The following is a 26279-nucleotide window of genomic DNA, read 5'->3' as shown; positions in this document are numbered from 1 at the left end:
CACCGCCCCCCTCCCTCCAGTTGGCGCTCCCGGCAGCCCCCGCGCGGCGCGGCCGGTCTGTGTCGGTAAGATGGCGGCCGTGAGTCTGAGGCTCGGAGATCTGGTGTGGTGAGTGGCGGCGCAGGCTGGGCGGCGGTCGCGGAGCATGGCGGGCCGGGCGCCTTTAGCGGAATCAGGCTGCGGCTGCGGAGACGCAGGTGGGGCTGTAGCCGGCCCCGGAGGCGACGCAGCGGGAGCCGAGTCGGGCTGGGCCGCGCTGGGCGCTGTCAGCCCGCGGTGACTTCGGAGAGCGGCTGCGGGCAGGGTGGGGCTTAGCAGGGCAGGGCAGCGCAGTGGTGGGGCTGCTGCCGGGTTGCGGGTATCGCCGCCGCCGTCCCTTGGGCGGTGTGGGAGGAGCGGCGAGAGGCAGCCAGGGCACCGGGCTGGGCTGTGAGCTGGGCCGGCCCTGGGGAGGCTGGCGGGGGCGGTGCGTGACGGAAGCTGTGGCAGATGGAAGGATGAGGGAAGCGGGACGGAAGGACGAGCGCTGCGGGGTTCCCTTGTAAGCACGGGCTCACCTCCCGAGGGATGCGAGAAGGGTTAGAGATAGAAAGTGTTTAGGGAGAGCTACGCACCGTTTCTTGACAGTGCTTTAATGAAGCAACACAACAGTCCAGCGTTTTATTGCAGGTTGGGGTGTCCCTGTGGAAATACTCAGAAGCCGTTTCCCCTTGTCACTGCGATCTTACCCTCAGATAGCCAGAGCTGTGATTTTGTGTTTCCTGGTGGAGAGAAGTGACAGCATTCCACCGTGCCCTGTAAACACCGATTAAGTGCATAGGTTTTGCTGTGCTCGATGGGCTAGGCTATCCTGCCAGAGCTCAAAGAAGTAGCTAATTTCCAACATGGGAATAAATGCATGCATTTATACTGATAACCCAGATAAAAAGAAGCCTGTGCTTCAGGCTGTGACAGCTGCAGCTCTCATCTGAAAAACTTACAGTGCTGGGAATTTGTCTAATTCATATAGCAAAGTAAGTAAAGATTAGTTACTTTTAGCATATTTATTTCAGTTGAGAGTTTGGGGAGTGTTCTGCTCTCAGTGCTGGAATGCAGATTATCCTGCTTTAGTTTTGTATGTGACAGCCAGATCCTGTTCCCAGAGCTGTCACAGGGAACTTTAACAATCAGACAGCAACAGCAGAAAGGGTTTGCTGATTTTTTTTTTCTCAGTACAGGAATGGGAGCATTGAATATGAGACATGGTCATGGTCACAGCTCTTGGCAGTGTTGCTGCCTGCCCCTGGCTTCTGAGTCCTCTGTGCAGCATTGCCATCTCAGCGGGCTGCAGTGCCACTTGGTGAGAAGTTTTGTGTCAGGAGCTGTTGGGCCCCACAGGTTCTTTGCCTGTCTCTTGCAAGACAGTTACTAATGGGGTTTTGTGAGTACTGCAGCACAAGTCAGTGACAAGGGTGAAATAAGGATAAAGCTCACCAGGAAAGCTGGTGGGCTGAGGGCTAAGACTAAGGTCTCTTCCTCCTCTGTGATTATTTCTAGTATTGCCTAGTTTTCATAATAGAAACAATTGAAAGTGTAGAAAGTAAGCTTTTTTGCCTTTCTTTTATGGCTCTTCATATCTTCAGTTAGTGCGGTGGTGAGCACCTGAAGAAAACAATAATGGAGCATCTGTTGAGGGGATCCTGCTATTAATGCCTTCCTGCATGAATCAGAGCCTCAGCTTTCTGTGCTGGGAGTTGGTGGCTGCTCTGCTCACCACCTGCTCTAGATAGGTAGATAGAAGTTCTCAACATGAACTTTGGTCTGATTGCCTGAATCAGTGCTTTTTTCAGTTCCATGTGAAGTTCCATCAGTTCCAGCTCCAGACTTACAGTGCTGCAGTGCCTGTTACTCTTGTATCTTGCAGACAGTGTTGCTGCTGGTCTTCTCTTCAGTTCTGGCAGTCCAGCAAGGTCAAACAGACTGTCCGGAGACCTGAGTTAGGTGCAGATATCAGCTGTGTGTCCTGCCTTGAACAGAAGGTTTTGACTGCAAATTGTAACTCTTATTATGAAAAAACAGATATTGGGATAGTTAGTTTTTTCTCTAGTTCTAGTGCCTAATAATTTTTGTTTTTTTCCTCTAGGGGGAAGCTGGGCCGTTACCCTCCATGGCCAGGGAAGGTGAGGTTTGTTTGTATTTATTGTTGCTTTCTTAGTTTTCAGTGGTTTTTTTTTTGTTTGTTTGGGTGTGGAATTTTTTTTGTGTTTTCCTTCTGTGTAGGGAAAGCTTTGCTTGAAAGTATTTAATTTTCTTGTTTGTTTATTTTTTTACACATCTACCCCACAAATCTGAAGTGTGAATTAGTTTAGGGCTTTATTTGTTGGATTGTCTCAGTCTGTCAGTAAGAGCTGGTTGTTCACGTGGAATGAAAAGCCAACAGAGAGACGGTTCTGGAACTGATTGTGTTTCCCAAATTTAGTTGTTAATCCCTGCCACTTTCTGCAAGACATGTTTATTTTCTTCCATAGTAAGTTGGCTAACAGTACTGTGTTAAATGATGGAAATAAGGAGTCTGGTTCCTCAAGACACTGTTTTAGAGCTGTCATTTTTGAGAATTATCTGGGGTAGTTTGATCCTACTTCTGGTTTGGTTGGGGTTTTTCAGATGAAAGATTTTTAAAAAGCAATTTTATATTCCATTTCTATTCTTTCTATTTCTCAGAAAGACCTTTATTTTATCTTTGTATGAGGGCTAAGCATGCTGTGGTGACAGTATGAGTCAGGTAAAAGAATAGTCAACATGGCTGACAACTATAAACATTTGGTGATTGGGTCAACACCAGGCTCCTCTACAGGTGTCACTTTGTAACTGAATGATAGCTTTTCTCCTTACTAACATTTTAAAGTTGATAAGCAATTTATTCTGTAAGTAATGACAAAGTTTAAATTCTTAAGGTTACCTAAGTGGAACAAATTTTTATTAATGCAAGTTATCCTCCTAATCAGATTTAAAAAAAAATCTATAATGGCTGAACACTGGGTGGTAAAATCACAAAATTTGTCACTATGTGCTTTATGATTTCTAATCGCCTTTAGATTGTTAACCCACCTAAAGATCTGAAGAAACCTCGAGGAAAAAAGTGCTTCTTCGTGAAGTTTTTTGGAACAGAAGATCAGTATGTACCTCCTTGTTTTCATCTGGGGAAAATATTGTACCACATAATGTGGATCTTTTGTGGAAGAAATATGTACTAATATTACAGTGCAGTGAAGCATTGTAAAGGATTCCCTTTGAACCACACGATAAAAGAAATTCAGCTATTATTGCTTGCTATAGCTGCTCACTGAGGTGTATGAAGAGTATAAAAACTTAGCTTTAGGATTTGAGTTGCTGTGATAATAGCTCACCACTTTTAGGTGTGACATGACTGTGTCAGATTTTAGCATGTAGTGAGAAGGGTACATCTTGGAGTATTTTTTTTTTTTTTTACTGCCAGAGAAATAAAAGTAACTATATAATAGTCATTTGTGGAAGAATATACTGTCCTACATGCTGATTGAAAACATTCTTGCTGTGCTTTTGGAAGACTTCACAGTATAAGAGAGCCAAAACTGTTTTAGACTTCCTTTTTGCAAAGCAGAATTTAATGATTTCAAATGTGAACAAAATCATAGTTGTCTTAACAGGTTTAAATTATTACAAACTAGGTAAAAAAACCCAACCAAAAAAGCTCCTGAGAACTTGGATATTTCGTGAAACTGACAATGATTTTGATAATTTTTCAGTTTTCCTCTTTATTTTCTCCTATTAAGTCATTTAATAAAGAAGAAAATTGCAAATATCTGTTTAGACAGATATCTGAAAGACTAAAAAACCCTTTACTTTTAGGAAGAAAGGTGACAAGAACTGAGGCCATTTGATGAATGTCTCTTAAGGAAATTATTTTTCACTGCTAAATTATCTTTGCTTAATGCTAAAAAATATTTTTCCATTAAGAAATGAGGTCTAAACTTGATGGAGTAGTAGTGAATGCCACATAGTCATGGGAATGTTTGGATCTCTAATAATTTGAGGCAGGTGAAGGTTGATTTGAAGCTGAAGAACGTTTTTTGATGGTGTTATTAAATATGATTATTTGAGCTAATAAATTCTGAGTTGAACTGGATTACTTCTGTCCTGATTATTTGTTCTCGATTATTGTATTTCACATTATTGAATCAAATACAGATTTTTTTTTTTTTGTATTGAGAAAAGTAGTCAAATATCTTGGCTACTGTAGCTGAGATTAATAACATGATTGCAAATGAAGAGTTCAGAGCTGCAAAATAATTGGGATTTATTACAAGATTCTAGAGCTCTGGTCAGGCCAAATTTGGTCATCTGGCACAGTGAGGTAGTATGGTTGTTGTAGTGTAGCCCCTTCCCCACATCTCCAGCTTGTGAAATTTAATAATGTCATGCTAGATAATCAAGAATTAGAAATTTGCTTGCTTTGATTGGCACACTCTACCTGAAAATTGAATAGAAATAAATACTAACACCTTTCTTTCAAATAATGTTGATAGAGAGAAGAGAGAGAAGCTTGTGTGCCTCTTCTGTCCTGACTTGGAATGTCAGAAGGATGTGCTGGTTAGAACCGTGCTGTTCAGTGTGTTGCCTGAGAAAGTTCTCATGTTTGAGCGTAATCAGCCAAATCAGGAAAAATAGAAATTATTTCACTTCAAATGTGAAGATGAAGAGGAAATCACTTTACTTCTTTTGTACAAGTAAACTAGTGGGTTTTGCAAATACTTTTTTCAGGTGTGTGTATAAACAGGACTTGGAAGGTAACTGAGAGTGTGTTACCACCTTATGAAAAGCCTGAGGAGCAGCGGAGTGCAGAGCTGTCACTGTTCAAGGAGAGATGAGGAGCACACTTCTCCATACCGATGGTCTAGTGCATATAGCTTCTTTTTTAGCGCCTCACTTCTTCTGCCATGTTCACACTGTGTCATGGCATTTCTGTACCATGGATCCATTACTGCAGCTCTTGTATTACTGCCTTACCCTTTGAGATTGAACAGGAGAGGATCTGGTCATTGGCTGTTCGCCTCTTGTCCGGTGTGTATAAGGCAAAGGCCATGCTGATTACTGGGTACAGTCCCTCTTGTGAACTTCTGAGGGTTGTTGCCAGCCAGTTTGTTGAGAGGTAGGCAGTGTCAAACCCTATTTTAGTCTTACTTCCTTCTGAGGAATTCCTAGGTGCCTTCTGTGGCCAGAAATGCGCCTGTTCCAGGCTGGGTACAAATTGTTCCCCACTGGCTCATGTGGCTTTGGTTTGTCATACTAAAGGTTAAGGAGAAAGATGTTTAGAATTAAAAATTGATGTATATGAGCAGAGCAGAAGGGTAAATAAAATCATACTGATGAGTTTGGCAGTGGTTTTGGTGTAGTGTATAAGTTTTGGTTATTTGTGAAATTCTGCCTAGCTTAGGATACAGCACAGGGGAAATGCATTTTCCTTTTTCTGCAAATTGGTTATTACTGTGTTCTGGGCCTTTGCAATGCTGCAGTGACTAAGGAAATAAATTAACTGGAAAGCTGTGAGTACTTTTGGTCCAACATACAGAGGTGAGAGCATGAGTGCATTCAGACTGTTCTCTAAGTACTGGCTTTTGATAAATTTTCTAGAGAGCTCTGTACTCCATGTGTTGTGTTGGTGATGTTAGTTTCTCCTGTTACTTCCGAAGGGTTAGATAAGGATTCTCAACCCGTGGAAGCAGATTTTGCTTATGTTTAAACTGTGAAATACATATATGCTTTACCACAGTGAAAGGCCACCTGATGTTCATAGTAGTGTGTAATATCCCTGTCCTATTCTAAGTGGTGGTGTGCAATTAAGGCAATCATGTAATGTGTCTTTATTGCCTTGTTCTCCAAATTGAGAAGGAGGTTTTTCTAGTCTGCCTAGGAGTTGTTTTTCCAAGTGTCTTTTCTTAGAGTAAGTCACATTAAAAGGATTCTCTAGCTAAAATCAAGAACAGTTGATGTTTCCTGCCCATAGACCTGACAGCATGTAACAACATCCATTACAGGAATCTAAACAACAAATTTAATTTCGTTTAGAAGTGGAACTAGACCTCTTATCTATGTTTCTAACTGTGCTTCTCAGATAGTATTTAAAATCCCTTTTTTTTATTTCCTTACTACAGTTTTGTTGTAGGAAATCTTTGTAGATATTTCAGTAGTCAAGTAAGAACTTTTATTTTGCTATGTATGTACATTTATTGCTTTACTAGTTAAAACAAATAGACTGGCTGGCCCGCAAGTCTTTCTTTGTGTGTGTCATACAGTTAAAAATAGTTTTACATTTTTTGGCTTGCTTAGGAATTCATTATGGTATTTGTTAAAACTAAAAATATAATTGCTTTGAAGGTATCTTTCTACTGTGATTCTATAGAAATACTAGTGACAGTCCTGCAGCCATCAGAGATGTGTGTACAGACACAGCCATTCACCTTTCTTCCCATTTGGTAGTCCCTGATAGCCAAATGACTTGCAAGTCATGTATATCACAGTCTTAACAGGAAGCTGTGACAGCCCATTCTTCCTTACAAGCCTTTCTAGCATCAGTGTGAAACTAAATATGGTGGGGTCAAAGGGCACTTCCTGATTTTATATATTAAGGAAAAAAATGGAGGAAGCTTGCAATAAAAGATAAATGTAATAATTAGCAGCCTGTTTCCATCAGGCACAGTAATTTTAACACAGCGCTCATTACCTTTCCATCTTTCGTGTTCTGTTTGGATGAAAGCACCTACCCTTTTCTTTTGCCACTGTTTTCCCTGGTTTGAAAAAAAAGAGAGAGTAAATTCAGGATGTAGTCTTTCTGAAATGCTCTTTCAGGTCCTGACATCAGAAAACACTTGCTTTAAATTTGCGAACTGTTGGAAATACATCTTAAAAGTGTGAGGGTCTGGAGGGATAGGCTGAGCTGATGGAGTAGGTGAGCTTGTGTTCCTGGTAGTTCTCAGTGAGGCAGATTAACCCATGCAGAGCTCTATGTTGCTGTAACAGAGGCAGCTGGAATGTTGTTCAACAGGCCTGCAGGCACAGTACCATAGCTGAAAATCACTGCAGACAAAACTCTTCCATCTCTTACTGAGGAGGTATTTTATTGCACAAATTTGAAAAACCTAATACTTAATTTCCTTCAGTATTGCCCTGCTTCTGGGTTTCTTCTAAATATCCCTTCTTTATTCTAGTCTGATATATTCATTTTTGTATTTTTTTTCTAGGAGTTTATGTACTATGTTGCCGAGTTTAGTTGAGTTACTTAATTGATGAGGGTTGGGATGTTCCCTTTTAACAAAGGAAATCTGTCTTGATTTGTTGTATGCTCGCACACATTGGCCTTGTAAATAACTAAGCAATTTTCTTTTGACTTTTAGAACTGGTTGTGTTAGCATTTAGTATGGGCATCTAAAGTGCTACAGTCTAAAGCGATAAATTTTTTCCCAGATTGCTAAACAGAAATTTGGAGATACAGTGCTACTATTTTCAAGAAATGGTTTGCAAAAAGCAAAGATTGGTGGATATTATTCCATCTCATTTCTGCAGCTTATCATTAGGACTTGGTATCTGTAGACAGGAAGAGAATGGCTGGAATGGTGAAGGTTTGAAGATCTCCTTGCTTGTGCCATGGATTTGAATCTGGTGTCTCTGCATCTCTCTGTGCCACTCTTTCCCTGTGGCTGCAGGTCACATACTTGTCTCTGCTTATTTTAAGTTTTGCTTGTTGTTCGTGTTTATAATGTGGATTTGACATGAGCAGTGGTTTTCTGAGAGTATTTTGGAGACGATGAGGAACAGTGTGGAGAAATGAAAAGAGAAGGCCATTGTTAATGGGTATTTTTATTACATCTTTTTGCTTTCCGTGCAGCCCATTCTTTACAGTTGCCTGGTGACTGTGCAGCAGTATGAATGCAATGTCATCTTAAAGATAACATCTTCAGTGTCATTGCTGACGTTTTTCTCATGCATTGATTTATTGCTGAATCAGGAGAGAAACAGTACTTCATTTTATATGTTGTGTCCTTGAGACTGATCTAAATACTGGGCTTCATTGGCCTTGAGGATATTGAGATCTTGTGCATAAACATGAATAATTTTGTTTGGTGAAAAGTTATTTTGTTTTCAAGTGCTTGAAACACTGCATACAATTGGCTTGTGGACATTGGTGTCAAAAGATACTCATCTCTTACAGAAGGTTGTCCAGGTAGGTGATGCATAAACAAACTGGAAAGGAAAAGACCAATTTAATTTTTTTAGTGTTTTCTTAAAGTTTATTTTTAACTGAGGCAGCATTAAAGATTGTTTTTCACTTACTCGTTTGTCTCTGAGATCTCTAGTTCTTTGTCCTTGTGGATCTCATGTGCCAAGATGCACCTTTGAAGCCAGGAACCAGAAAGCTTTGTACTTCGGGCTTTCTTCATACCAAAGGAAAAGGAATGAGAAAGGAAGCTAATGAACATGTGCAGTGAGGAGTGATAGGATGTGCAGAAACCTAACAGAATGCCTTGAGGGAAAATAACTTATTTTTATTTAGACATTCAGTCCTGTAATGACATTTAACATGCTTTTTTATATTGTGGTCCAAAATTTTGTTTCCTTTATACATGTAATGAAAGGCTTCTCATGAGCTGGTGGATGTTTGTCACTGTTTGTCATACAGGCAGGCTTTACAGTGTGAGATAATTTTTAGGGTGTGTTTCACAGTACTGTCTGGGCAGCTGTGAGAGATTCCCTGAATAGCTGCTGGACTCAGACTCTAGTCTGAATGCAATGATTTGGCTTGTTATATAAAGTCAGTTCTTACAAAAATGATGTAAACAAAGTGAAAGGATTCAGCTTTGCATGCAGGAGCACTGGGTTCTTGGGAAAGGATGCTAGCATTTTCCAGTCAGTTCTAGCAGGTCTTGTCTCTGCAAGTGAGGCACAAAATGTTTCATTCTACTTTCTTAAAGTTAATTCCTGATACAAGCAATTTACAAACAATTGCTGTTGCCAGTGAGGAGAAGGGTCTTATTATAGTTATAGAGTTTATTTTGTGAAGAGAGGAGAAACAATCAAGATTCAGCAAAACATTTCTATTATTTTTTGTTGTTTTAATCTTCATGTTCAGTTTAACTATATGACTTGGTGGTTACAGTGTCTGGAAATGCAGCCTTTAAATCACTTCATCTGCTTGCAGAAGCTAGACTGCACTGGAGAATATTTAAAACCTGTATTCGTGGATAGTCTATGTAACGTAGAAATACCTGGGGACAAGAGAATCTGATTGTCCCAGTCAGGGCAAAGGAAATAGTTTTTTTTTCTCAAAACCAAAATTATTTTGTTTTCATACATAATACCTGGGTATGTCAGAAATAAGTTTAATAATGAGCTGTTGCTTTTGTATTCACTCAGTGTGGTCATCTCTGTAGTGAGAATACATAATTTTGGAGGTTTTTCCCTACAGTTTTTTAGACACCTGTGTGCTCAATATATTTGAACCAGCAATTGATAGCTGAGAATTGTTAGGTGAACTTTGCTTTCAGCAACCTCTTGAGTAGATTAGTGGTATTGCCTACTGTACCTGGAGGCGTGGGTCTGTGGGTGTTCCTCGTGGTGAAACAAGTGCAGTCATTGGGCTGCCCTTGTTTTAAATGTGTCCTGTGATCACATCCAAAAGCTGTTTTGCCAATAGAGAATAATGCTTAGAGGGGGACAGTGCTAGGATGAGAGGACATAAAACAAGAAATAACAAAGCACCAGAAAAAAATTCTCAGTGAATTCAGTAATGGCAACCCTTCAATTTCTAGATAGGAAGTGAGTTTGGGCTGTTGTCATCAGTAGAGCTGGGGAAGAAAGTGTAGCTGTGTGTTTCTCAAAGCAGGAGGATTTAAAAGGCTGCAGTTTGGAGAATATAACTAGCTTCTTTTTTTGTTTCAAGTGCTTGGATCAAAGTGGAGCAGCTGAAGCCTTATCACCCTCACAAAGAGGAAATGATAAAGATTAACAAGGGTAAGCGCTTCCAGCAAGCTGTGGATGCTGTAGAGGAGTTTCTTAGAAAAACCAAAGGCAAGGACCAGGTGAGTAGGTTCTTTTTCACTGCGTGCATTGAAACAGGTTTTGGCATGAATGATGATTGGATGCCTTGTTATGTGGAAGCAGTTTGTTGTCTCTGGCAAGTTGAGGAGAATTGTGTTTTCCTTCCTGTGGTTTTTGAGGTTTATTTTCTATCCTTTATTCTTCCCCATTAAATCTTGTTTGGTGGGGAAAAGTCATTATTGGATTATTAAATGATGAAGAAACTGAAGAGGCTAATTGATCTACTTGTGATGATTTTACAGATCAGTCTTAAGAATTTGGTATCTATTAATCTTGTCTTTAGTATGTTGGAAGTGCACACAGTCCTGGCAAGTCTTTGGGTGGCCTGCTCTGTTACGTGCTTACTTAAACTGGTGTGTTTTTGCAGGAGAACTAACCAGGAACTTCACTCACCAACTCCAAAGGTCTAACAGATATGTAGTTTTCAAATTACTGTGCTGTTTTTTTACTTGGTAGTAATCAGCACAGGGTCCTTCACATCCTTGGTTTTGCATGAAAATCATTCCATCTCTTCTCTTCTTTCCTTACCATCTTCTATTCTATAATCTCTCAGGCGTCTTCCCATAACTCCACTGAAGAGAAGAATCGGCGTAATTCCAGTGAAGAAAGAGGCAAGCAATCTGCTGGTGAAGAGAAACGCAAAGCCAGTTTGTCTGAAGGAAAGGTGAAGAAGGGCACAGGGGAAGGAAAAAAGAGGGTTTCTTCTGTCTCGTCAGAGAGAGGATCAAAATCACCCTTGAAAAGAGCCCAGGATCAGAGCCCCCGAAAGCGGGGGCGTCCACCCAAGGATGAGAAGGTTTGTGTTGTGCATGTCTGCCAGTGCCCCTGGACTTGGCAGCTGGACTTGAGGGCTGACTGGCACCTTGACTAACAGGCCAGCAGGAAGAATCAGTTCAGTATCCCTTTTTTTTTTTGGCTTTTCCATGTTGCTACTTATAGACCATTTGGCTGCCTGATACCGTTGGCAAGCATATTGTTGATTCTTCCTGTGATTTTTACCAGTTAGTTCCTGTGAGTGGCTTTGTTTGTATCTTTGAGTGGGCTTTGAAAGCTCTATCAGGAGACTTCATTCTTTCGTCTTGTCATCCCTCGGGTTCAGTTTGTGAAGGATTAGCAAAGAGATATGGGTCTTCATCTGGCTCCTGACTTCTCCCATCTCATCTACTTTGTATGCTCAGGAGATAAGTAGCTGCTCAACTTCAACCTCAGTACTCACAAAGAGTGAGATATCTTTAAGGGATAGGGCTTAAAGAAGAAATTTGTAGCCTGGGGAATCCACCAGAAGAATTGTCTTCATTTCAGCTTCTGTGCTTTAGGATATGTTCCTATCATCCATTATAAAGGAGCCTTAATATTTTATTCATAGTACTTCCCTGATATTTCTCTATGTTGTGGCAGCACTTTGTCTACCCTCATATAGAGTTCCAGCCTTTTTATTATGGAGCTCACTGTTGTGGTCTAGATCTTCCTATTCCAAATGGATATTTATTTTGGTGGATTATTACAAGTCATATCCTTCATCAGCGACTACACCTGAAGACAACTGGGAGACCTCAACTGAAACACCATACAGCAACGTGCTTGCTCACCTGTGCTTCAAGGGGATCACTATGTGCTTCAAAGTCTTTTCTTTCAGTCAGGATGCAAGTCAAGATGGTGGTCCTTGCTCTCTGGGATTGTGAATGGATTGGCCTTCGCTGGTTGAACAGCAGACTCTCTCTTGATGTAGTAAATGAAGCTGATCATCTCAGATTAGCTGTGGAGACATCATAGAATAGAGTCATAGAATATCCTGATTTGGAAGGGGCACATGAGGATCATCAAGTCCAACTCCTAAGGGGTTAAAGGAAATACTGGCTCTTTTTTAGTGCCAATGTCTGTGAAATTAGGCTGTGTAACAGATCCCATCAGTTTCTTCTTTTGAGGGAAGTTGGAGGAGGGGAGAAATGTATGCATATTTATGAATTAAAACTAATAATTACAGAACTTGTCTTGACTGATGCAGGAAAATGCTTCACTGGCAACATAGTTTTCACTTTTCTAAGTGTCTTCCTATAAGCATATTGTGTCTCCACATATTTCTGTTTAAATAAGCCACAAGACTTTTTTTTTTTACTTGCAAAGTGATTCTGTGTCTTTGAGCTAGATTAATTCCAAAATTAATCAAAACTAATGGCTGGGAGAATTCTGGTTATGCTGACACATTGCATGCATAGGTTTTACTGTGTTACCTACCTCAGGACATCAGAGTGCTGTGAGTGAGCTAATTGTGGTAGTTGACATTATTTTACTGGCACATGGCAAGCAGACTGGTTTTAAAGTTGCCACACAGTGGTGGCCAGCTGTGTGATAACTGCCTGACCACAGACCAGGAAATTAAGCAGGATAAGGTAGGAAAGTAAGCCTTACAGCTTCTTGAAAGTGACAAATAAAATAATTGCTATGAAAATATAACAATACTGCCTTAATACTGGTTTTCAGCCTATAAAATAAATTTAGAATCTTGTCTTCTTGCCTGGTTCTCATAAATTCCTCAAGTTCTTAACCCTAGAGTAGAAAACATTTATGTTGTTGTCCTGAATTAATATGATGCTAGGATTTGTGGTTTTTTTTTCCTCCATCCCAGTCCAAATTCTGGCTTCCAAGTAATAATGCATAAGAATCAAGAATCCAGTTTTTGCTGACATGTGCTCTGTCTAGAAAGGCTCTGTGGCCACACATGATCATTCACATACTCTGATTTTTAAGCTTATATGAATATATTTGAAGGAGCAGCAGAACTTTGTAGGTATCAAAGCAGGTTTTGTCCACACTTTACCAGCTGAAGTATGCAGGACTCTGCCTAGACACTACAAGGTTGGAGACTGATGTCTGCATTGTCCTGCTAACCCTCGGACAGTTGCATCGTTCTGGGTTACCTCCAGGAGTCTTATTCTGGCCGTTTTTGCAAACAGTGTTCTTCTCTTGTGCTTCTGTATGGATACTAAGGTATATTGTACATTTTCAGGAAGTAATTTCGGAGGGGAGGTAATGTGACTTCATTTCTGAACCCTTATTTCAGAGGAAGACAGCACGTATAATGTAGAAGTCCTGTGCATTCTCTTCATGTAGCATAAAAACCTAGATGTCTATAGCATATATCTATGGCCTATAGCATAGAGACCTATTTTAACCTATATGTTTTGAGGAAATAAAAGATAAAGTTTAATCTGCTCAACAGTAAAAGCCCCAGTATGTTAAGTACTATCATGATCCTACAAACTGTGGCCTGTGGAGCAGATGAAACAGCCCACATACCAGTTTGTCTCATGGATTCTGCAAACTTGAGCAGATGTGGCTATCAATCTTATGCTTTGAAGGTTCTCCTGATAACAGGTGGGCTATTCTATTGTTACAGGGTAGGATTAAAAGAGTTCAGACCTCTGCTTGTAATGATGTCCTTCACTCATTTGTTAAGTGTTTTGCATCCGCCAGAGGAAAATACGTGATCAAGCATGTTTATTTTCTGCTCATTGCAGAAGTGCACAAGTGCAGTGATTCCTCTTAGGTATGAAGAATGGACTCTCCAGAAGCCATAAATCTGGTTGAAATCCTTAGCTGGCAGTTGATGCTTTCCTCACCTCACCTGTGTTGCTAATACTCTGTGTTTAAAGATGAATGCTCATGGAAAGGCCTGTGAAATTGAAGGCTTTTGTAGTGCTTTCAGAGCTCTCTATGTGTGCTCGAATGATCATCGTGCTGTGACCCGCTCCTGAGACAGGTTTTAAGCTCTTTCTGATCCTCCTTCTGTCTCCTCAGGACCTCACAATTCCAGAGTCAAGTACAGTGAAGAGAGTGATGACTGGAACAGTGGCTGGATTTAAATGGCCACCGAGTGTGAGCGAGGTGAGAAGCTTTATAACATCTACATTCTGAGTTTGTGGCAACATATTTAGAGCCTTTTGTCGGGCTGTGAAACAATGAGATCTTACCTTGTGTGTGAACATACTGCAGTATAACAAAGTTGAACAATATCCCAGATAGTTCAGAAGTATGTTGGGAAAAGAGATTTGTCTCCGTGGAACTACTTGCAGATTCACACTGAACTTGCTGTACTAATGTTTACACTTCTTGTTTCAAAAGCATTTCTGTGATTGACTTCCCAGAAGTGGAGGTGATGTGGAAAGTCTCTCCCTGTCTAGATGCTATCACATGGGGTGTGATTTTTTTCACAAAGCAGTCTTTGAAAGCCTTTTGATTTTGTTGAATAAATGAGTGATCACTAAAGCAGTGTAAGAGCAATGTGATTCCAGGCTAGTATGTATGATGCTCACTGGGAAGATGAGGGATCTGGGCCTTCAGTCCTTGTTGCTATTAGGATGGGTTTGCTTGGCATGTGACAATCTCCAGTGAATTCCCAGAATGCTGTTTTATGGAATTACTTATAACCTGGAAAATAAGTGTATTCATTTGCTTGGGAGAGGAAGAAGCAGATGAATTTTCTTTCTCCCATGCTAGTATTGCTTGTATACTTCTTTGGTTTTCCTACAGATGTCCAAAAATGAGGAATTTGGTTTCAATGGCTTTGGTTTTGAGAATGAAACAAAATGTTAACTACTTAATTGAAACAGGTTCCTTGTGACAGCTGATGCATTTTATGTTTTCCACCTTATGCTATTGCTCTTGTGCAGCTTTAGGAGAGCAAGGGCATTGTGCTGTGGTAATTCAGTGACTCTCTGGATTTATTTCTGAGGTTGTACTTTCTCTTTTTGTAGCCTGTGAAGGACAGCGATCCACACTTTCATCACTTCCTGCTGAGCCAGACAGAGAAGGTAAGGGTTTGGCAGACAGCATCATGTTGCTGGGTGTCTTGGAGTCCTGCCCTTTGCTGGAACTGAATGCAAGGAGTATGCATAAAAAGCTCCAGAATTCTGTTCTTTAGGGGGTGGCAGTTAGATTAGTTGAAGTACTTCAACTAATCTAACTATCAAGCCTTAAGATTTAGAGTAATTTAGCATTAAATACAGTGAATAGTTTTAAGTAATTCAAGGTTATCTAGCACTAGTTTTTGACAAATCTGTATTGAATTGTATAGAATGAACAGGATGGACAGGAAAAGCTTTTTTTTGTGTTCAAAAATCCTGTTGTTTGATTGTTTTTGATGGTTGTCCTGTCAGTTTCTTCATCTGGATAGGCTTGCCAATTCACTGAATGTTGCAAGAGAACTTCCAGGACCAGAAAAGCTCCATGTAAAATACAGCCTGTTTATCTCCTGAGAGTCAGAAGTCTTGCAGGATTTTATATTCAGCAGTGAACATCAGGAGGAAAAGGAAAAATCTAATTAAGCATAAAAGGATTTATATCTTGCTGAGGATCTGAGCAGAGCCAGAAGGATTAAGAGCTGCTAACAGTTTTATCTAGACAAGCTCACAGTAAGCAGCATGGGGAGGAGCAGTCTTTGCCTTAGCATTTGTAGAAAGCCTTCTACATGCCTTCTCATATTAACCAGAATGTTTGGTTCCACAGCTGCAGAGACGTAGTGAGCATAGATGTGAGGCTTCATGGCAGGCTTCAGAGAGCTAAGTGTGGGAGTAGGGATGGCCCAGGTTCTGGTGCCTCCAGAGGAGCCTTTTATAGGAACTGCAGAAGGGAGTTTGCAGGGAATTTCTTAGAAGACAGGCTGAATTTCTGGGATGGGGTTGGAAAGAACAATCTTAATATCTTGCAATATATTTTAGGTTTTATTTTCTCCCCTTGAGGGAAGCCCCAGAGTTGTCCTGGTTTGAAGGTGGTGGTGGGTGGGTGAGCTGCATGCTTCTGTGGAATGAGGATATGGTCTGTTTGCTCGGCAGAGTAAATGCCTGTCAGCACTGTCCTTCCCCTGAACGCTTTGTCTTCTTCATACAGCCAGCTGTCTGCTATCAAGCCATCACAAAGAAGCTGAAGGTTTGTGAAGAGGTAAAGTAAATCTTCATTTTGATGGATGTTTGTTGTTAAGAGGCGTTGCAGTTCTTCCAGAGCTGTGCATTAAATTGTTTTTATTATTATTTTTCCCCTCTGTCTTCCCCACCTCCCCGCCCTTGTCCCCCCACCCCACTCCCTCAGGAGACAGGATCCACCTCCATCCAGGCAGCAGACAGCACAGCAGTCAATGGCAGCATTACACCTACAGACAAAAAGTAAGATCTGCAATACACTTCAGCCTTTCCTTCCCAGCTCACACATGCAGCCACTCTCCAGCCTGTCACTGAGAATGAATAAACCTAACATTTCCCTTTAACTGCATATTCCTTTTGTACTTGTGTGAAACTGTTTGGGTAGCAAGGTGGGAGAGAAGCAGCTAAAAACAAAGCGGGCTGTGCAATACAAAATTTGAAGGGGACTGTACAATACAAAATTCAGAGTAAATTCTGTCCTGGATACATCTGCAATTTGGAATGTTTCTGCAGTTGCCTTTTTCAGTAGGTCCCACTGCAGGTTGTTAGCAGCAGTATTCCCAAGTGTTGCATGGGATAGGAAGATAAAAGGGGATCTGTCTCCAGATAGTAGTGTCTCCAGTAGTGCCTGGTTGTTGACTGGGGTCATTTAATCACTCTCCTGAGCATGCAGAAGACAAGAGAAAGAGGGAGGTGTGTTGTCCCATCACAAAAACTTTGCTGTGTAGCATGTGAGCTTTCTAGTTTCTCCTAACACCTCTGTTCTCCTTTACAGAGTGAGAGAAGGCTAACTTGAGCTTCCTGTAACTTCTGCTCTGTTCAAATTGAGTTCAGGCCACTCTTGCTGTTTGCTGTTGGGGCAGTTCAGATGGGATGTCAGTTCTCACTTGTACTGCAGGGGAACAAAAATAACATTAAAGCTGTTCATGTAAAACAGTCTCTCAGGAAAGTGCATCTCAGAGGTGGGTTGTGAAGGAAGGGATACCTCTGCTGGTTTCGAGACTTGAAAATAGGTAGACCTTCTTTGGCCCATGTCAGGAGCCTGTAGTGATTTGCTCTGCCCTGTCTAAGGGCAGAAAGAGAAGAGGCAGCATGGCTAGCTGGGGGAAGACAGGTGGCTTGTGAAAACCACCGTGCTGCTGTAGTGTGGCTAATTCTGCAGAATTAACTGCTGGATTTGCCAGGTATATTTTGTTGTGATGCTACCTTGGATATAACTGAATGCTTCAGAATCTCTTTGAAAACTGGGTTTTACGGAAAGCTGCATGATGGGTAAAAGGATTCTTGCAGCGATACCTGTAAGAGGAATTTCTGTTGCAGGTGATTGTAGGGACTTGGTGGCATATTGTCTCTTTTTTGAATGGAGAGTGGAAAATTCTTTCCAGCTTGCAGGAGGAGGGGAAGGCTGTTTTCTGGGAATGATGGTGACCTGTACTGGCCTAATACTTTCTTTCTTCCTGTGTCTGAAATGGCAGCTGTAGAACAGGGACTAGGTCTTTATTCTGGCATGATGCTTAGCACAGTAGTCTTTGCTAGACTTTATTAAAACTAGGATACTAATGTGTCGTTCAATTATACAAGCAAACATTGTATGTGTGACTTAGTTTTAAAGTCAGAAGATTAATAATTAGAGAAGCACGTGCTCATTTCTAAATGTTCCCTTTAAGGCAATGACTGTCAACAGAAAGCACACAAACAGCAATTTTAGTGAGCAAAAAACCACACACAAACAATCCACCCCAAACAAACAAAAAGAATCCAGACCATCCAAACATTTAATATTTAGATGATCTTCTGAAATAGGCTAAAGACTTTCTTCAGGAAATTGTTAGGGATGCTTGGTAAGCAAAATAAATTCTCGCTTACTTTTAAAGCTCAGTATTTGCCCATTGTAGCTGTGGTTGCAGTAGAACATGTTTGTTTGGGTATTTTTTTGTCCTGGTGATGCTCCAGTTTGCTCTTCATCATTTCCAGCATCATGAGAAACTAACACTGATTGCTTTCTCTTGCATTAATGTTTATCTATACCCTCAGGATAGGATTTCTGGGCCTTGGTCTGATGGGAAGTGGCATTGTCTCCAACTTGCTAAAGATGGGTCACACTGTCACTGTCTGGAACCGGACTGCCGAGAAGGTAGGCATGTGCTTAAACCTCTGCTAAACATTCAGTTACCCCCTGTATCCCATGGAATAGTCTGTCAGTGGTATCTGGTAGGGGATGCCAAAGAAACACAAGGATATGCTTGCTTTGTTTTGTCCTGTTTCCTATGTGCTTTTTGGTGGGCATGACTAGGTGCAGCTGTGGTCTGTTCTAGTGTGGTCACTCTTGTGTCAGCAGTCTCACCCCACTGCCTTTTTCTGTGAGAGGAGAGAGTTGTCAGAAAAATTACACCCTTGTATATTACACCCTTATATGTGTTGAAGAATGGGATGTAACATGCCTCTGAAAATACTGCTGATGTGAATCGCCATGGTCAGTGTATTGTGCATCTGTGAATAGCCATGAAAATGCTGCTGATGTGAATTGCATGCAGTGTATGGTGCCGGAAAGGCCAGGTGCAGGGAGTTAGCCAGGAGACTGAGGTATGGTAAGATGCACTGCTCAGCTGCAGGTTAGTCTGCATCTATTGTGCTAGTCATGTGGTAACAAGTGTTCTGTCAAAGACCTGCTGTGTCATGAGACCAGGATGGAGAAGGGCTTTTTAGGAGTATTCGAACTGAAAATGGAGCTTATATTGCACTGCACTTACATACTAGACAGTGTTACTCTTTGTAGTGGAGGAGGAAAAGTAGGTAGCTGGGGAGATGTGGTAGTTTTAAGATGCTGTGGAATAGCAAAGCAGGAAGAGCACTGTGGTTACTTTGTTAAAAGGGGAGTAAAAGATTTATTTTTTTCAGGAGCAAAACATGGCTGGTATGAGGGGGTGGGGTAAGAAGGAGCTAAGATTTTGAAGCAGCAGCCCTCTGAAACACACTCATCTCAGATGTGCATATTCCTGTTACTATCCAGTAACAAATTGCTATGTCCTTTAACCAATTTTTTCCCCTAAATCTTCCTTTTTTCCCCTAATAATTTCTTGTCAAACCCGCAACATTCTTACCGCTTCACCTTAGAGTTTTGTTTCTTTGTGTCTTTCTTTCAAAGTTCTTCACCTGTTCTTCAGAAAGGCTGCAAAAGAGCCCCGCATGCACACATATGTGTGTGTGTAGGCAGAGCAACAAAAGAAGACAAAGTTGTTGTGTAATTAACACACCTGTCTCCTTTGGAGTTGTGTCCAGCAGTGGAGATTTTACAGCAAAATGCAAAAAATCCATTTTCTCTGTATTTAATTTGTCTTACCTTTGGACTTGTGCCTTTTGCAGTGTGATTTGTTCATCCAGGAGGGTGCACGGCTGGGAAGAACCCCTGCTGAAGTAGTCTCCACCTGTGACATCACGTTTGCCTGTGTATCAGATCCAAAAGCAGCCAAGGATGTAAGGATTAGCTCTTATTTTACCTCCACTGGTTAGACTTTGAGATGGCAGTCACTGAATGCCAGTTCTGATTCCTGTTAACCACAGTAGCTTGGGTTATTGTACATCCTGAGCAGTGCAGCTGTGTAAAAATAAATGTCCTAACAAAAATTAAGCATTTTAAAAATGAAGTCTTTGAGGGCAGGTTCTGATAACCCTCTGGGGGTCTGCCACTGTAGTGCCAGGCTCAGCTGGACTCCTGCAGAAGTGGAGTTTCTCTGCAGACACCCTATTGCTTTACCGCTCTTCTGTTCTCCACAGCTGGTGCTTGGTCCAAGTGGAGTGTTGCAGGGGATTCGCCCAGGGAAGTGTTATGTGGATATGTCCACAGTGGATGCAGATACAGTCACAGAGCTGGCCCAGGTAATCACTGAACTGAGTCTCTTAACAGCAGCAGGTGTTCATTCAGCAGCAGTTCTTCAGTTGCTGATGGTAATAAAACTGCTTCTAAAGGTCTTTGGGAGAGTCTCAGGTTCCAGGCAAACAAGACAACAAGTCTTAACCAGCAAACAGTGTTGGATGAGATGTTCCCTGGTGATACCAGCAGAGTTGTAGATTTGGCAGAGCTGTTACCTGACACCATTGCAAACAGCCAAATTTTGATCCCCTAAGAAATATTTGTAGACAGGTTGGTATTCTGTAGCAAACTGGAGAGTAAAACCCTGTCTGGATTAACAACTGATGAAATGCATAATCTGCCTAGTTTAAGTGCTCTGGTTGGGGAGAATTAATGCCTTCACATTTCATTCTATAGAAATATTATTATAGGATTTCTGTTCTGATTGCTTCTGCTGTGGTGTCTGTGATTTCTTTTTTGGCATCTTGCTTGTTCCCTATTGCCTTAAGGCAGCATGTGTGGTTTTACAAGGAAGGGGGACTGGTTTTGGTCAAGTTTTAAGTAGACATGTTGTTGATGCACTAGTGTGTAATATTAATTCAGAGAATGCAAATCACGAAGAGATCTGTCAAAGGCCTTTCCCCTGTGGGAAAGAGGGGAAAATATAATGATCAGTCTTCTGGGATTCTTATGCAACATATACACCTTCAGCATTGATCCCTTGGCCAGTATAGGATGTCATGACTAAAGCATGTCAGTTCAGCTGCTTAGAACATGCACAGTAGTGATGGGTGCAGGAGGGTCTTGCCCGGACCCTTTTGGTCTTAATCACACTTTGCAGGATACATCACAACAGTGCTTTCCTCTCCTGTTGGAGCTATTTGTTATGCTTTAAATTTCTGTCATTAGTGGCAGATATGCCTTATATTATGTTCCTGCTGCTGTTCATGCACAGCTGACCAGAGATGCTCTTCTCCCAGGTGATAGTGTCCCGAGGTGGTCGCTTTCTGGAAGCACCAGTCTCAGGAAACCAGCAGCTCTCTAATGATGGAATGCTTGTGATCCTGGCAGCTGGCGACAGGGGTTTATATGAAGACTGCAGCAGCTGTTTCCAAGCCATGGGGAAGACCTCTTTTTTCCTAGGTAATTGAAACATGGAAGGCCTGATAGCAGTTTCTTAATGCAAGGACTGGGAATTTCAGCAAGGAGTCTGAGATGTATATGTCATCTTTTCTCTGTGGGCAGTGTGGGAAATTGCCTTGTGGCTCTGGAACTTGGCCAGTTTCAGAGCCTGCAGACTAAGGTTTATTTTTTGAATGGTGGCTCATTTTGGAGGATCTGTGATAATTCTGGTTTTAAATCTAATTTTCTTATTGTTTCTCCTTTCCTTTGAGTGCTTGGAAAATGAAAATACTTTCTGAAGTCCTTCAGGGCAAGGGAGAGATGCCAAGTGTTTGATGACAGGAGTTTAGCAGTGTTACTGCCATGTGGGCTGGGGAAGCAGGGCTGCTACTTCTCTTCTGGAGGAATCCCAATGGTGTGTCTTGCTCCCAGGTGAAGTAGGCAATGCTGCCAAGATGATGCTGATTGTGAACATGGTCCAAGGCAGCTTCATGGCAACAATAGCAGAAGGACTGACTTTGGCTCAAGTGACTGGCCAGTCCCAGCAGACCCTTCTGGATATCCTCAATCAGGGACAACTTGCCAGCATCTTCCTGGACCAGAAGTGCCAAAGTAAAGTTCTCTTACATTGTTTTCTTACGGGTCATTTTTACAATCTAGCAGCTTTTCAGATAGTGGCAGAAGGTAGAAAATAACAATCTCATCTTCATCAACCTGGGATGATGGTTATTTTAAGCATTCTGTAAATGAAGAACTGAGTTCCCATTCCTTCCTCTTCATAGCTGGGACTTTTGAGAATCTGAGTTAGAACTGCTTAGGGCTTAAGTCAGGATTTCATTGCAGCAGGGTAACAAGGTGCTTAGAAATCTGAGCTCACTTTGTCAGTGGGCAGTAGTGACATCAGTCTGCTGTGGCCAGATGAAGATAGAGAATAGAAAAACAGGAGAGCTAAAAGTAGTGACCAGCAGTGGAAAGAGAGATTGGTGTTGAATTGCAGCCCCCTGCAGCATGGGCTTGGCTTACTTTTGTCATGCTTAATTTTGCATGGGTTCCTCTCTGCAGATATCTTGCAAGGAAACTTCAAACCTGATTTCTACCTGAAGTACATCCAGAAGGATCTTAGATTAGCTATTGCACTGGGCGATTCTGTCAACCATCCAACTCCCATGGCAGCTGCTGCCAACGAGGTAAGAGTTGTTCAGTGTTCAGATGTGTTCTTCAGCATTTATTCAACAGTGCCATTTGTCAATAAGAGACACAGACCAAAGAATTATGTCATCTCTAAGACAAGGGAACAGTGATTGAAATATTTTTTACTAGGGTGGCATTGGATTTGTTTTGATTGTAGAGACCCTTACAAGGTTACATCAGGAAACACAGAAAGACCTGGCATTTTCTGATCTGCACTTAGATTATTTGACATACTGTGTGGTTCTCTGGTTGCAGTGGTCAGCAAGGGAGTTTTTCTGCTGGGAAGACGCTTCATACAAGAGCAGGCTCTGATCCTTTTTTGATTTCTCTTTAGGTCTATAAACGAGCAAAAGCATTGGACCAATCTGACAACGACATGTCTGCAGTGTACAGGGCCTACATCCATTAGGCTGCACCCTTCTTACTGTTCATACAATGATGATTGATTAATATTATTATGATACTGGGTTTTAACTCTGGACCAGTCCATCTCTGTCTTTCCATTTCCTTTTATACACAAACTTTGAGACCTGCTGTGGTGAGCCTTCCACTGTGGCAGGAGGGGGGAGGAGGGGGCTCGGATTGTTGCAGTCTAATTAGAAAAATCCATGCCATGCACTGACAGTCATGAGACGAAACAGTGGCAATTGTTCAGAAGCTCTGAGGCAACTCTACCAGAAATCTGCTGCTTGGCTACTTTAATTTTCCTCCTTATTTGCTAGTCCAAAATGCTGTTTCTAACAATCCCTTTTCTTCTTTGCTGTGAAATAATGCAAGTGTTGGACTGTCTACATCAAGGGGACAGGGTGACATACATCCCATCCACCTGTGAATATCACTTGAGTCCTTGGTCCCAAGTAAGGTGAGGAGCATGCCTGATAATTAGCCACTGTTAGAGAACAAAGCACCTCCCATGGAGGAGAAGGGCAGTTCCAGAGGGTAAGGGGAGCTGAGTGCAACATTGTCTTGATTCAGTTTCTTTTTAGACTTCCACTTCCCCACCTTGATGGAGAAATTCCTGTACTGTTAAAGACAACTCATTGCATCCATGTCTTCCCCTGTACAGACAACTACAGCTTAGGGAACACAAACTGTACTGAAAATAGGAGAATGCTTATGTCAGTGAGACTCCTGAAAGGCTTATCATAGCCCATCCAAAACATCACTGGAAAGTAATACATTTGCATAGAAAACTGCAAGACAAACATAGTGCCTATAAAACTGGGCTAGAGATTTTACTTGTTCCTGGCCTTAGCTTATGTTATGTTACTACTTGTTTGGTTTTTAACCCTTGTAGTCAGTAATTACAAAGATGTCTTGGATTGCAGCAGTGTCACAAGCAGAGTGGTGAGTGAAAAGGGAGAGAGGAATGATCCAAGAGATTGAGATTCCTGAGCTGCTTTCCACGCTCTCTGGCCTTTGCATGGTTGTCACATCTCTCAGCCTGTTTGCCCATCTATAAAGGTGGGTGATGGTTACCTACCTCACAGGGATACTTTTGTGTAGTGACTAGTGATCTTTATACATGTCAGATTTTCCATACATGTTCTTAGTGTTACTACCTTGGGTACAAGATAGCACAGCATAGGCCGTCTCCCTGTATCTGTGAACTCTGCTTGTGGCCAGATACCAACTTCTAGAGAGACCAGTAACTGAGACTGGGGAGGCTAAGACCACTGCTGAGCTTTAGTCTAGAGATGAGCGACATGAACTGCAGATGCCAAGGCTAGAGATCAGAGATACTTTCAGTGTAGATAGCAGAGCAACTCAGAGTCCAAAGGATGCCTGTCACAAAAAATACACGGAGTGTGGCTTGGTTTTTGGTTTGTTTGGATTTTTTTCCTCCAGTTCTCAGTATTAGCCTTTTGGGAGTGTTCTTGCATTTTAAATTTGAGTGTTAGGAAAATGCCAGTGAGAAACTTTGGCCAAAATCACTTCTCAGGTGGTACAATCTCCTTCCTCCCTTGGGCTGGGATTCTGAAAGCAAAGAAGACAGATTCAAATTAGGTTGTGTTCATGACATCTGCCCCTGCCACCTTATTTTTTTTTTTCTAGGAACTTAATGGCTGTGTAAGGAAATATTCCCTGGGTTAGGATTTCTTACCAGTCCTGCTTTGTGCAGCATGTGTGTATGGTTCAGGGACACCTTGTTAAGAAAGAAAGAAAGTGTCACATACTAATTTTGTCACATACTCATTGAATCACAACATCTAATGCCTTATGCTGTAAATGTTACTTTGAGTATTTCACCTCCTGTGATGACTGTTCCTTGTGGGCTAATGGTGTATTCTGCATTACTTATATCCTGTAGTGAACACCTGGCAACAGAGCTGTCAGACCTCACTGCCTGTTGGCCACTGTGTGTGGGCGATGGTAGTTCTACATCTGTGTTCCTTTGGCAATGCCACTGCCATTCTGTATGTAGGTATTCACATTAAAGGCATGGAAAATTGCCAGGATAGCTAGCCATTGACCTGCTTTGGCACACTGTTCTTCTCTACCCAGAACTCCACAATTAGCATATGAAGTCCTTTGTTAAACATACTGTAGTAAAAAAAAATTCTCATATGAATTGTGCATTGTGGGCATCTGAGGGAAGTTGTAGGTTTGGAGGCAGGAAATGAGACTAAAAGGAAAAATCTTGTGGGAAGAAGAAGGAAGTACTGTCCCATGTGCAGAGCCAGTTCAGTGGCATCCCCCACCTGTCCCTGCCCTCTTGGGCCAGAGTGACCGTGAATGGTGTGAGCAAAGGTAATGGAGAATCTTTGTTAGTTTGTGGTGCCTCTGGATACAGAGAGAATGCCAAAGGAGCTCTCAAATCCTATGACAGGTATTTCATAATGAATTCAAAGGACCGGTTCCAAGGCAGCTCACTGCTGCAGGGTTTGTTTCTAGAAATACTGTAGTTCCCATAATGGAGATGGTTATTTCTGTGGGAGTGGCAGATGTGGAGTAGTTGGACGCTGTAATTTATCCTGGAAGAGTCTGACTGCAGCACCCAGTTGTGGGTGGCTGTAGAGTGGCTGCAGTGCTGCCTGGACAGCTGTACAGTCACAGGTGTGCCCAGCGGGAGCAGGAGGAGACCAAAGAGCTCTGATGTAGCTCTGAGGAGGAGTGATGGAAATGGGGAATCCAGACTGTTCCAGATGCCAGTTGAGATTGCTGTCAGTCTCACTCAGATTCTTGTATTTATGTCTGTAGCCTCTGAACATGGATTTGAGTCTGTTCCTAGGCCTGAGATTTGAGGGTGGGAAGTGGGGGAAGCAGTGGATTGAAAGATGCTCTAATAAAACTGGCTAGTTAAATGTTGTCCTAATATTGTTGACAATTCTGTAAAGTTTCTTTTTATGAAGATTTGTTTTAGAAGTTTGCTTTTTTTGACTCCCTCCTTTTTAAAGAGAAAATGTGACACTTGTGAAAGCTTGTAAGAAAAGCAGTTTCATTTTTCTTCAATTATAGATCTCATAGTTCATTAAGGTTGTGAATTTTTATTTTCCTGCCTTGTTTTTAATTAACATTTGTCATTCAGAATAGGATGTGTGAAAATGTTTAAATGGCAAAGATTTTTTTTGTGCAATTAACAAAGCTACTGGCAAAAAGAATAAAACCTTTCTTGGTAACAGAATGTTCTTGTGGCATTTTCTAAAGCCTGTCAGAGCTGTCTTGGGGCATTAAGGAAGTATGTGTTCCTCTGAACACTAGAAACTTAGAGCTGCTGAAAACCAAGTAATCCTGAGAGCATTTCAGTCATTGCTCAAGCTTGGAGCTGTCAGTGAGGCATTACTGTGGATAAGTTCGGATAAATTCTATGCTCTGTGTGCAGAGGGATGAGAGGAGGATCCTTGGTTTTAATGTTCCGGTGTTGATGACAACTTCTGTTAAGTTTTGGGCTGGGATATTCATCCTTCTGGCATTTGGGGTTTTTTTGAATCCAGTGGAGGATTCTTGTCCATCACAGGAGGGTGGAATGAGATGAGCATTAAGGATCGTCTCAACCCCAGCCATCCCGTGATTCTGTGAACACTAACTCAGCAGTCAATTCGGTATTCTAAGATAGGATCCTTAACTGAAATGTTTACAAGCTCTGAATA

General features: G+C 41.6%; 1 protein-coding gene across 7 annotated transcripts; it reads left to right on the top strand.

Annotated features, from left to right (window-relative positions):
- GLYR1 (glyoxylate reductase 1 homolog) lies at positions 1-25813 on the top strand. Of its 7 annotated transcripts, XM_039713098.1 has the most exons (17): positions 7-108; positions 1218-1339; positions 2123-2159; positions 3075-3154; positions 9953-10091; positions 10664-10906; positions 13909-13995; positions 14865-14921; positions 15997-16047; positions 16195-16268; positions 18060-18159; positions 19389-19499; positions 19800-19901; positions 20856-21018; positions 21430-21609; positions 22060-22184; positions 22523-22930. In XM_039713098.1, the coding sequence occupies exons 2-17, from the start codon at positions 1242-1244 to the stop codon at positions 22595-22597; spliced, it is 1722 nt and encodes a 573-aa protein (XP_039569032.1). In that variant the 5' UTR covers positions 7-108; positions 1218-1241; the 3' UTR covers positions 22598-22930. The 7 variants fall into 7 exon arrangements, with proteins under 7 accessions (XP_039569030.1, XP_039569031.1, XP_039569034.1 ...); XM_039713096.1 differs by lacking the exon at positions 1218-1339 and having other exon boundaries at positions 1-108; positions 22523-25813; XM_039713097.1 differs by lacking the exon at positions 1218-1339 and having other exon boundaries at positions 1-108; positions 19803-19901.
- Positions 25814-26279: the final 466 nt, after the last annotated feature.

The sequence above is a fragment of the Passer montanus genome, unplaced genomic scaffold (assembly GCF_014805655.1).
Source record: "Passer montanus isolate IOZ18808 unplaced genomic scaffold, ASM1480565v1 scaffold279, whole genome shotgun sequence".
NCBI classification, from domain to species: domain Eukaryota; kingdom Metazoa; phylum Chordata; class Aves; order Passeriformes; family Passeridae; genus Passer; species Passer montanus.
This window is presented reverse-complemented; position numbering and strand designations above follow the sequence as displayed.

What these genes read in the sequence shown, in the direction of transcription:
- GLYR1 (XM_039713098.1), top strand. Translation starts at nt 1,242, where the DNA reads ATGGTCATGGTCACAGCTCTTGGCAGTGTTGCTGCCTGCCCCTGGCTT. An exon ending in AAACCAAAGGCAAGGACCAG is followed by an intron (nt 10,092 to 10,663) that starts GTGAGTAGGTTC and finishes ATAATCTCTCAG; the next exon opens with GCGTCTTCCCATAACTCCAC. An exon ending in GAAGACCTCTTTTTTCCTAG is followed by an intron (nt 21,019 to 21,429) that starts GTAATTGAAACA and finishes TCTTGCTCCCAG; the next exon opens with GTGAAGTAGGCAATGCTGCC.